The 12,922-nt window shown below is 35.1% G+C and overlaps 1 protein-coding gene across 1 annotated transcript in view; it reads right to left on the bottom strand.

The window, feature by feature from the left end:
- The window catches only part of SYTL2 (synaptotagmin like 2), a 151,104-nt gene that overhangs the window by 8,245 nt on the left and 129,937 nt on the right, over positions 1–12,922 (bottom strand). Inside the window, 5 exon segments of the mRNA XM_051987261.1 lie at positions 401–479; positions 3,566–3,736; positions 6,856–6,958; positions 9,188–9,357; positions 11,160–11,279. Of these exon segments, the coding sequence (XP_051843221.1) occupies positions 401–479; positions 3,566–3,736; positions 6,856–6,958; positions 9,188–9,357; positions 11,160–11,279 (643 nt within the window).

The following is a 12,922-nucleotide window of genomic DNA, read 5'->3' on the forward strand; positions in this document are numbered from 1 at the left end:
CTGTAACCCCAGTGCCTTACATATGGCAGGTGCTTAATGAATATTTAAAGAAAATGAAATTTTACCCTATGGAACCTACATCATTACTACTTCTGGTCACCACAGAAGAGAACGCATCCCTTCTATTATCTGAAATATTAATGTATATTAAGTAACCTTGGATAACAGCACCTAACCATATCCAAGAAATAAAATATCCCCAATAAGGTTTAATTATGAAACAGAGATGGTCACTATATCTGATAACCAGTAACCTTACTTCATAGGTAAGTTTAGCATTCAATAGTGATTTGGTCCCCTGTGGAAGATGATGCTAAAACAAGTAGTAGAAATGTGAAGAGTGAAGGTGAGGGCTAGAATGAATCCAATCAAGAGAACCATCAGGGACGAAACAACATACCTGAGAATGGCTCTGGGACGTACTGGAGGGCTAATTTCATTTCACCTCTGTTTTCTGCTTCAAGGGCAACTGGTGCTGTCTAGAAATTAATAAACATTTGTGACAACCAATAAATAGCTTATCTGTAATTCACCTAAGGTGAGATGTAAACCATAGGGCTTTCTACTTTGATACAAGGTTAGAGGTCCAAATCCATCCCCTCCAGTATCTGAAAAAGGCAAGTCACGTGCACAGATGCACTAAATTTAAAATCACTCATAATATCAAGGAGAGAATCCCATCTCCTGTTGCCTACCACCTAACATCTGGGTAAATATAATTAAATACCTCTAAGTCTATATTCTTAAGGTGGCTGGACCCAGAGTAGACTTGCAAACCCCCCCCCATTTCTTGCTTTTATGACAGTGAAAACTTTTGCCACTGACATGAAGGTAGTTCAGCCCTATCCATCACCCAGCACACAAAGTTCTCCTTATAGCCCACAGTTTCTATAAGTCAGGAAAAGAGAATGGCAAAAATACAATGTAGCCTTGACAAAAACTCAACTCATTAATTTATCTTAATAGAAGAGAGTCAGTAATAATTAGAATAAACTAAAATTAGAGGTTAATTTTTAAATAACTGGATCTATATAAATTAAAGTTTCATCCTTTTCAGAAAGTCTTTAAGTGAACCCTGTACAGAACACATCATCTCCCATCACCATTCCTCCACACTGGCTATTCCCCATGGCTGGAATTATCTCCCTCCTACCTTTCTAATCTTAGACTCTCTGCATTTCTTGAAGACTTATTTCAATTTATACTAAAGAGAATTTTTCTAATCTGCCTCAATTAAAATGCCATTCTCCTCCAAGGCCACTTTCCATTTATTCTCTTATCTTGAATGTTCAGATTTTTGTTATACCCATCATAACAGAAGTTCTTCAATTTGGAACTATGCTCAGAAGGCTATAAAACTGTGCATACCCTTTGATCCAGCAGTCTCACTACTGGGCTTATATCCCAAAGAAATCATACAAGAGGGAAAAAGATCTACATGTGCAAAAATGTTTGTAGCAGCCCTTTTTGTAGCAGCAAGAAATTGAAACCAAGTGGATGTCCATCAGTTGGAGAATGGCTGAATAAGTTGTAGTATATGAATGTTATGGAATATGATTGTTCTATAAAAAATGATCAGCAGCATGATTTCAGAAAAGCCTGGAAAGACTTACATGAACTGATCCTAAGTAAAGTAAGCAGAACCAGGAGAACATAGTACACACTAACAACAAGATTATGTGGTCATTAATTATCATGGCTCTTCTCCACAATGTGGTGATTCAAGGCAATTCCCATAGACTTGAGATGGAAAATGCCAATCACATCCAGAAAGAGAATTATGGAGATTGAATATGGATCAAAGCATAATATTTTCACCTTTTGTTTTTCTCTTTTTTCTTTCTCTTGATCTGCTTTTTCTTACACAACATGACAAATATGGAAATATATTTAAAAGAATTGTACATATTTAACCTTTATCATATTGTTTGCTGTCTTGGGGAGGGGAGAAAGGAAAAGAGGAAGGGAGAAAAATTTAGAACAAAAAGTCTCACAAAAATGAATTTTGAAAATTATCTTTATGTATATTTGGAAAAAAAGAATAAAGCTCTTGGGCCAAGGGTTGTTTTTGCTTTTTATTTTTTCTTTCTTTGTACAATATCTGGCAAAAAATAAGGATTTAAAAAATGTTTGTTAATGTAAATAATCAGCATTGAGAAACCACTAACATAATAGCTTACATTTAAAAATTTACAAAGTACTTTGCATCCTTGCAAATTGGATCCTTACAAAATCTTGAAGTAGATTGCAAATAGTACTATTTTTGTTTTACAGAAGAGGAAACTGAGACTTGCTCAGGAACACAAAGCTAGGAAGTAGGTAAGTCCAGACTGGAACTTAGGACGCTGATCTTGCCAACGGAACAAAGTCAATAACAATAATTTCTTTTCTTTTTTCTTTAATATTTGTTTTTAATATATATATTTTTAGTTCTAAGTTCTCCCTCCTATTCCCACCCACAATTAAAAAACCACAAATGAAGTTATGCAAAACATTTCTATAAAAGTCAAGAATAACAATGATTTCTAATTATCACTTTAATTCAATAGCTTGCTGTCTCTCCAAGCCTTACAAAGGCTCTTTCCTGAGTTTCTGTGGCCAAGATCTGATTCTTCACCTGGAGGCCAATTCCTCAAGCTGAATCCATATTTCAGTCAGTCAATAAATATATTAAGGCCTTACTAAGTGCCAGACACTGTGTTAAATTCTGGGAATGCAGAGAAAGCCAAAAGATAATCTCTGCCTTGGGAAGAGCTCATAATCTAATGAATCTAAACCTATCTACCTGGATCTTGGAAGGCAAACCTGCACTTGACAGCACTTATCTGGGATTTTTTGGATAAATAGAAGGAAGATCCTTTCAGGGATTGGGGTCAGTTCAATGGAATTCTTCATTAAGATATTTTATGTGTGACATCCAAAGACTGAGAGTCTAAAAGGACTCATTTTTGCCATATTGACTCACTATAATTTATTACTTGAAAAAGCTGAAAAGAGCATCTGGTACAACTCCCTTCTTTTATGGCTAAGGAAACTTAAGTTTAAAAAAGACCATTTATTGCCATAAGTAACAGAGTTGAAATTTGAAGCCAGATTCTCTAACTTAAATCCAATACTCTTTCCACTGCTGCAGGGGCTCCTACAGAGTAGATACCCCTTTTTACCATCAAAAGCATAAGAGTAAAGAAATTAACGCTAATTTCTAACTGCAAAGATTGCCGATGGCAAATGAACTAGGTGTCTATTAATCAGGTTTTATGGTGGTATTGGTCAACTATGTGGTGTGGTGAGTAGAGCACTGGGTCTACAGTCAGAAAGACTCATCCACCTGAGTTCAGATCTGGTCCCAGACACTTTATTACATGTGGGACCCTGGGCAAATAACTACCTTATTTGCCAGTTTTCTCATCTATAAAATAAATCGGAATAGGAAAAGGCAAAGCACTCCAGTATCTTTGCCAAGAAAACCTCAAAAGGGGTCAGGAAGAGTGAAACAACTGAATAACATCACTGTAGTGCACAAAGTATTGCCAAACCAGAATGCTATAAATAACCCCAAACTTACCCTGCGGTTCAAAGGGTACCACTTCAATTGTTTATTCTGTTTGTTGTCCCAGTCCCATGTTTCCAGGTCAAGTTCTACTTCCCCAAGGAAACTGTTGCGTTTGAAAGTGTCCCGATGCCAGACTGAGACATTCAGTTTTTGATTCTTCAAGCTCTGTTTGTCGATTTTATACTGCAGAAAACAAAGTGAGAATTAGAAACATTTAAATCTTTTCATACCAATGACAACTTATATTTCTATTGTGCTTTGCCATTCACATACACCTCCAAATGATGATCTTGTGGGTGAATTAGAGTGTATATCATTACTGGCAAAAAGATTTGTCTTAAATCACACAGTTGGTAAGTACAAAAGGTAAAAGATGGTAGATAAGAAGGAAAAAAAGCCATCAGCTCAAAACAAATTTCTTATACGGTATTTCAAGTCTTGCTGGTGTTCCAAGGCTAGACTAAATACATTTTTCCCTGTAGCTGAAATTTGTTCCTCTCAAAAGACAAATTCTTTTCCTCTCTAGAGAAAGAAATCATAGTATGTATACTCTTTCTGAAAAAATATAATTTTCTATTATATTAATAATCCAATTATTAAATTAGAATTAAGGCTTTTTTCTCTTTCCTCATTTAGAGACCAGCCCCTATAAATCAGTCAATGCCTAAAGAACATTGCTAATAGATGAGAATCCCCAAATACTCAAAGAAACATGCTCTTTGATCTTGGGTGGGACCTCATCAAAGTGGAAGACCTTACTTCTAGTTAGCATGTAAATAGAATCTAATCTAAGTAAATTCCACCCCGAAAGCTTTAAGCCTGTGCATCCCTGCGTCCCTCCACTGGAGTTTAGGGTGACTTAGCTCACGAAGGAAAAAACCCAGCAGATCAGTCTGGACACAGATGAATTCCTTTGTCCAGATAGCTGGAGATAGTGAGTGTCATGATCAAACCACTTCTCAGTGGGAGAAGCTAAGGGCTCTCAGCCCACTTACTCATTTGACAGTCTACTCCCTCAGTAATTGTTCACCAGTCAGGGTTCATTTTCAACTACCAGGGGACTCTTTTCTTTTTTTTGCTGAGGCAATTTGGGTTAATTCCCTCCCACCCCAACACACAACTGAGAAATGTAGGGGACCCTTTTCTAAAAATATATGAAGGCATTCAGCATCTCCATTAGATGACTCTGCTTACTGAGAGAAACTCCTGGCCATCAATCTATTATCAGTTAACCTAATTAATAAATTGATTATTAATTATCCAGAAACTCTGTGTCTTGGGTTTTTCATTTGTCTTAATACACACACACACAATGTGTTTACATGTATACACATGCCTCTGTTGGGAACAAAGCTATTGGTGCAATTTTAAGGACCATAGGTCTCTGGTCCTAAACAGTTAATCCTTTTGGTGGTAATCCCAACTTTTTTTGTTTTTCATTTTGCACATAAAATGATGAAATTTTTTTTCCAACTAGAAAATTTGAATTTTTTACTTCCCAGAGTCATATTTTCTTGAAAAAAAATACAACTAATTTATATGTAATATAAAGATATATAGAGGATGTCACAATGGTTTTAGTGCAGTTTTTAAGCTTAAAGCTTAAATGGATTGGTTTAAACATTAACATGTTTACATTTAATAGCTTAAATTTGATAAATTAAAATCACACTAAGATTTCTGGGGACACTCTGTATCACCTCACTTGATCTCACAATAACCCTAGGAAGTATGTGCTATTATTATCCCCTTTTTACAAATAAGTAAACTGAGGTCAAGAGAGGCTGAGTGAATTGCCAGGGCTCACATGGCTAGTGAGGGTCTGGGGCAAAATTCAAACTCAAGCTTTCTGATTCCAAGTCTAGAACTTTATCCTTTAGAACCACCTAATGTGTTCTAAATTATCTCTAGAAAGGGTTCTAGAAAAGTAGTGATATGAAAAATTCCCAAACCACTTATACTTGGATTTGGAAATCAGATTTTTTAAAAATCTATTTTCTTTTTCTAGTAGATTTAATTACCAATTAAAGCATTTGCTTGGGCCATTTAAATTAGTCTATTTTGTTGGCTGGGAGTAGAAGGAAGTGTCCCAAAGGCATGTCCAGAGATGCCAAGGAATGTCAGTTGGTCTGTGATTTAATATTTTCCATAAGGTAAATGATTTACAAATGGATAGTTAAAAATTGACTGTTTCCTTCCTGGAAGATAATGGAATCTACAGCACCAGAACACTAATCTAGTGGCCAGCATTTCAATTAAGTCTTCACCTGTATAAAATTCTGTGTATTTTTTCTCTAACTCAAAGGCATTTTTTCTCTTAATTTTTTTTTTATAAACAAATTAACCCTCACATAAGTCTAATTCACAAAACTGATTGTTTTATGTGTACTGGATATTTCCGGAATATCTAAATTCACACATATATGTCAGAAATGTTAAACACTGCTGTCTGCAACATTCGTGAATGCAACCTGAATCAGATTAAAATGTAATGGGGAAATATGAAATGAAATTTTAAAAATACAATAGAACATAGATAATATTAATATGTGATTTTCTAAGTCAAAAGGCAGCCCATCAGGATTCTTATGTAAGGTTTAGTGGCCCCCATTTTTGTGGGAATTTGTTAGCATTGCTCTATACCACAAGTAAACTGAACTACTTGAATTGTTCAAGAATGACCCCGACTGTTCCTTTCTCTGTGCTTTTCCCTGAAACCCATGGATATATTCTTTGGCTTCCTCTGAAATCTTACACATCTTTTCAAGTCCATTCCAAATTATGCCATCTCTAAAAAGCTTTTGAGATCTCCCAGTTATAATCAATTCTGCTTTGAATATTACATTCAATGTGGTTTATTTATAGTGATTTGTTTATGCTGCTTCCCCCTCAAGATTTTAACTTTCATAAGAGCAGTGACAGTATTTATTTCTCCTAGCACTGAGTCTGCCACTTTGCCATGTAATAATGTACTTAAAAATCTGTTAAATGAATGAATTTAAATGTAAATTATCATTTATGATTTAGAGCACTGGATTAGCAATCAGGGAAACCTGAATTCAAATCCCACTCCAGGAGTCTGGTATACTCACTGCTAGAAGAAATAAATACTGTCACTGCTTTTATGAAAGATCTTGACCAATGACTTTACCACACTTAGTTTCTGTTTCCTCAACTGTAAATAATTATGTCAAAAGATTATTGAGAGGATCAAATAGGATGGCATAGGTGAAGTGCTTTGTAACCCTTAGAATGTTATGTAAATGACAGCTACTGCAATTATAAATTCTGTTCATACATACACGCAATATCTCATTATACACAGGATTCAAGGTTTTCTTCATCACAAGTGTTTTCTTCTTGCCCATTTTGCCTTTGTCTGGTAACAAATAGGTCTTTACATATCTAGAAATTGAAGAGATAAGTTCATCAGAAAAAAATGATATCTATTTCCTCATCCAACTTTTTATTATTTGAAATAGAAACAACTCTTGCCCTAAAGGAAAGAATCAAAAGCAATGAGTGGGAGTTGTGGAAAGATTAAGATAGGCTTAATATAAAGGTAATCAGGTGGAATACTCAAAGTGCTGGGCCTGAGGGAAGACTCATCTTCCTGAGTTCAAATCTGGCCTCAGACACATATGAGCTGTGTGACCCTAGCCAAGTCACTTCACCCTGTTTGCTTCTGTTTCTTCATCTGTGGAATGAGCTGGAGAAGGAAATGGCAAACCACTTTAGTATCCTTGCCAAGAAAACCCCAAGTGGGGCTGTGATGAATTGGATACAACTGAAATGACTAAATAAGAAGGAAAGGATTCCTAAAACTTTGAATTAGCCAAAAATAGAAGGGAGGTAATGGTCCTTCTCCACTGGAGTTCTTCAAGCAGAATAGATGACCATTTGCTGGATATATTGTAAAAGGATTTTTTTTTCCAATTATGAGTTGGACAAAAAGGCTTCATAAGTCTCAACTCTGAAATTTTATGATTCTGTAAGATTACACTATTTTTTTAGGGCAGAGAAAACCTGAGATAACTAAAGCTAGAAGTTTGGAGTTTTAAAGACTTTCAGTAGGAAGCCATCTAACTATCTAGCAGTGTCATAAGCTTCTCCTGTTTAACGTTATAAGGGATTCCCTAAAATGTTATTAATTTTGGGGAAAAAAAGTTTGGAGATTTTTGGTTTTGATTAAGATCTTTAAGAAGAGAAATTATTATCTCCTACTAAAAAGCATGACATCAAACAGAATAATGAAATTACTACACAATCTACACAACTTATTTCTTTCTTCTTTCAAGGGCCCCAAAGAAATGAGTTTAGTGGATCTTTTTATAATTAAGTAGAATTGGATACCTGGAAATTTCATAACACCTAGCAACAAGTACCTCATGTTTTTAGGCAAGAGATTCTTCTGGTCTGAAAAAGTTAAATGACAATCAGCTTATTATCATTCAAATTTTCACCTCCCAGTTTCACTTTTTCTTCCCTAATTCTTGAATTGTGGATCCTTGACAGTAGTGCTGAATTTCCTCTTGGGTTCCTGAGGACCTAGCATAGTGCTGGTAACAAGTAAACATTTATAAAATATTTTCTGCATTGAAACAAATCTATTAGGGGAGCTATATGTTAATTGGAGAAAACAATATTCAATTTCTCCCCATTTTAATACTTCATTACTTTGTGTGTGTGTATTCTATTCCGTCTATTCAGATCACAGAACTTCCTCACCTTAGAAGACCGTTTAATAACATTCCAATTTTTGCTGTTTGATTGTTCAGTCATATGTGACTCTTCAAGGTATCATGGGCTATAGTATAGTAGGCCCTTCTAGTCTCCTCTATCTCTCAAAGTCTGTCCAAGTTCATGTTCACTGTTTCCATGATACTATGATATTATCTATCCATCTCCTCCTCTACCTTTTAAGGCTATGGTCAAAAGAAGGGTCACCACCTCATGATCAATCCTCTAGGAATGAGCTTCTGTAAATTTACAAATAAGGAATCGAGATGGTTGCATTATTCATACTACATATTTCCACTGGATTAGAACCAATTAACATATTTTACATCATTATAACTTCAAATTGTGGCAGTTTTTATTTGCTGACTACTTCTGGGGTATTCATTATTCACACTAATTGAAAGCTAGCTGTATTTAGACATACTCACTAGAGAAAGGCCTTTCTACATTGATATGTTTTCCATTTTTGAACCACAGTTCACCTTCATACTACAAGAAAGTATCAGAGTTGGATTTAAGTGAAGGTAGTATTTTAAGACAACAGCATTTTAATTCCTTTTTAAATCAAGGCAAAAAAAAAAAATGATTATTCTTTCTCTCCTCTCTCCTTTCTCTTTCTCTCTCCTTTTCCCCATCCTCAGATTTTGATCCTTGTTTGACTATTTTCATTAAGTCCCTTAAAAAGTTCAATTATTTTTTAAAAATTTTGGTTTGGATTAGGGAGTTCAGTCCAAAATAAATTTATAAACTGTCTTCTTCAAACTTTTTTCTTGGAGTTAGCTCCCAAGAAGATAATTTTAAAATGCAAATACTGCCACTATCATTTCTCCCTATTTCCTGCTTGAATATGGTGTTAAACTTGAAGGAATACAGGAAACTTCAAAATTTACTTACGGATCAGAACGCTGTTTTTTAACATCAGCTGCTGCTAAGTCCTTGCATTGGGCCACAAAAACATGGAACTCCATCAATGTATCCACATAATCAATGGCAAACTGAATACTTCCTTTAATTTCCAGATTGCCAAAGTCTCCACTGTAAACACTCATCGCACTTCCACTCACCTGAAGGTACCAGAAATGAGATTTTCATGAATTTAGCTTTTGAGTATGTAAAAGGATTTTAGAAATAACCCTTATTGGTATAATACACATCAGTAGGCAAGATAATGTATTTTAATCTAGTTGGAAAGATTTTGACTCAGCAAATGAAACATGAAGCACAAAGAAATAATAGTTAGCATTTCTGATGCATTTTGATGAATTTAACATGGTGTTTAAAAAGACACAATGATTTACAGATTGGCTCATTTGAAAGCAAACTTAAAAAATCATGTGGTTATAAGTAGCCTATTTTTAGGGCTACTCTTTTGGGTTTTTTAATGGCCAAAGAGATAATATACAAGATATACCAGACACAGACCATAGTGACCTAAGTTCTTATATCAAATTTCTCAGCTGCTGGGAAGGAATTTCACCATGTTAGCAAGTCATTAACTCTGAAAAATTGCTTACTGAGCTTATACTCTGAAAGTCCAGGAAGGAATGATAATAAATAATGGATAAATGATGGAAGGAGTTTAAAAATTGCATAATAGGTAAGCAAACAGATTGATGTTGATAGGGATTCAAAAGGAACAGGGTCAACAAAAATAAGATTCATTAAGTCCAAGGTCAATCAGAGTGTAAGCACAATTGAATGGGATACCTAAACATTTCATAATTCCTAGCATCATGTACTTCACTTTAGGCAAAACAATCAGTTTATTATCATTCAAATTTTCACCTCTTCTGTTCCATTTTTTTCTTCCCCAATTCCTACTGAATTGTAGATCCTTGAAGGTAGTATTGAATTTTCTCTTTGGTTCCTAAAGACCTAGCATAGTGCTGGTACAAGGTGAGCATTTATAAAATATTTTCTGCATTGAAATGAATCTCCTAACTGTAATATGTTGATTAGAATCCTATGGAAGAATGAATAACCCCAGAATTTCTTTTCCATAGTTCTGGATTTTTAAATATTGAGTGTTTAAAGAGAGGGTTACACAAATATACATGTATACACACAGAGATTACCAAAATTAAAAGAAAAGGTCATAATGCCATCTAGTGATAAACATTTCTATCTCACTGCCAAGCCATCATCTTTAATCTCCATCCAAGTGCTCCAAGGTTTGGGGTTCAAAATGCCCAATCCTCAAGAGTCCAGGGACTTCAGGAGGTCTACAAACTTTGAATGAAAAAAAAAATTAAATCTTTATCTTCACTAACTTTTAGTTTCCTTTGTAAATCTATGCATTTTTTTTTTTTTGGTTTGTTTTTGTCTTCAATTTAAAGACATTATTCAGAGAAGGGAGTCTGAAATAGACCAGATGGCAAAAGAGACCCATGAGACTTTTAAAAAATCTAAATGCTGGCTATCTGATCAATATGGAGCCATTCATAGATCTTTATCAACAACTCTGATAAAATACCTCCCAACCCTGTGACCAGCCAAGTAGGCAACAGTAACACACACACGTATCTATCCACATTGACTATGAAGGATGCTTCTGTGACTTTGTCAAGCATCATACAGGAAATATTAGTTATTAATATTGTTGGCCATCCGAAGTCATGTTTTGAGATTCACACAAACATTTAATGGAGTTATTTTTTTTTGGAGCTGATGTGCAATCAAGAAAACAATTTTAGCTGGTTAGATAGAAGCCAGTTGCCAAATAGAAAGGTATTCTGGTGCTTAGGGTTAAGGAAATAGCAAAAATAAATACATAAAAATAAAAAAAAAAAGCACCGTTTTAGAGAGAGCAGGGAAATGGCAAAGCAAGAAAGCAGGGGCCATTAGAACTGAGCCTTTGTTTACATACAGAAGACAATGATGTCATGCCAGAGGAGCTGCTAAGATTGGTTAAAGAGCTCGAGCTCTTCTTGTGTCTGCCAAGCTGGTAACTGCTTTCTGATGCGGTATCGGTCTCTCTGTCATCACTCTACAAGACATCACACAATGCAGAAGTTATTTAGGGCCACGGAAGAATCTATGTGGAAGAGTGGATAGGGAAAGTCTTAATTCTTGGAATCCCACTACTCTGTGGCGTGTCCTAAATACCCTGGAAACTCACTCTAAACACTGTTTGCCAAGAGGAGGAAGTTTGAGTTACTGAAATACCTGGGGATAGCCTCTCCAATATGCTAGATCCCTGTTCTTCAGCTTTAAGATGCTAAGTCCCACCCAGGGCTTTTGTTTTATTTTTTATTTTCATTATTTATTTATTTGCTAAGCCAATTGAGATGAAGCAACTTGCCCAGGGTCACACAGCTAGGAAATGTTAACAGTGTCTAAGGCCAGATTTGAACTCAGGTCCTCCTGACTTCAGGACTGGTGCTCTATCCACTGTACCACCCTACCTGCCCCTGGGGCTTCTGTTTTAAATGTAGGATATTAATTAACTTTATTCCAAATGAGAGGATTCAAGGGTCGTGGTCAAGATAGAAATATTTTGTTTTATTTCTTTCATTATTAACATTTTCTTAACTTAGAGATCAAATAATTTACTTGTGTTTAGGCTGGGGGGAAAAAAACCTATTTCTATTCTAGGCTAATCCCATTTTCTTTTTAAAAATCTTGTGAATTATCATTATTGTGAATATTATTATGCTTATATATAATACACCCAATATATTTAAAATTCAAAAAAGTATTAATAAACACATTTAACTTATATGAGATGGTACATGTCTGTTTTAAAGCATCAAATCAATATTTTTGTGTTAATTTAAAATATCTCTCCAGAGACTGAGAATTTGAGTCATGAAATTTATAGGGGAAAATACTGGGGATATAAAGGCAAAGAAACTGAATTTCAGTACATGTCTAAAATTCATGAATTATAATCATTTAAATGGATATGTGTTTTGGCAAATTTGAGTTGAACAGGACCCTGGAAGCCATAGAATCTAGTGCCTTCAATAAAAATAAATAATCTGAGGTTGATTCAGAGAGGTTAAATGATTTCTTGACTCCAAGTCTACTGTCACTAGTCCCCACTGGATTTCTGCATACAACTTTTTAGAGTATTACACCCTTCTTTGATAGCACAGAATATTGGGAAGCACACTGTCCTGTAAGAGACTAAGAGGTTCCAGTTTGACTCTATTATCTTGCTGTGAGATTTAAAAGCAATTCATTTCCCTTAACTATGTCTCATTAGTAAAAGGAGATTTTTAGGTTAGCTGCATCTCTAAGGTTCATTCTGGCTCAAACGGCCTATGATTTTTCTGGTTAAACTGGTTGAAAGAGGAATTTAAGAGGCAATTAGGTAACTAAAAGTGAGCTGGGGAGAATGATCCATTAAATACCTTCCTAGAGAAAGTAGTTAGTTCATGCCAACAGATTCATGCCATGCCAATCAGGGTCAATGCTCTGAAACCAATTCTCAGACAATTCTATATAAAAGTGCCACAAAAAAACCTGTCTTTTTTCCCCCACGGTTCTTTAAACTGGTCCAGGGCTGGGGGTGGGGAGTGGGAAGAAGGAGTGAGCAGAAATGATCCTATTTCACTTTCATTTCCCCCAATAACAGCCTTATATATGTGCTGTAATGTGAAATGATACAACTTCCTTTTTATTTAA

Source organism: Antechinus flavipes, chromosome 3, assembly GCF_016432865.1.
Source record: "Antechinus flavipes isolate AdamAnt ecotype Samford, QLD, Australia chromosome 3, AdamAnt_v2, whole genome shotgun sequence".
NCBI classification, from domain to species: domain Eukaryota; kingdom Metazoa; phylum Chordata; class Mammalia; order Dasyuromorphia; family Dasyuridae; genus Antechinus; species Antechinus flavipes.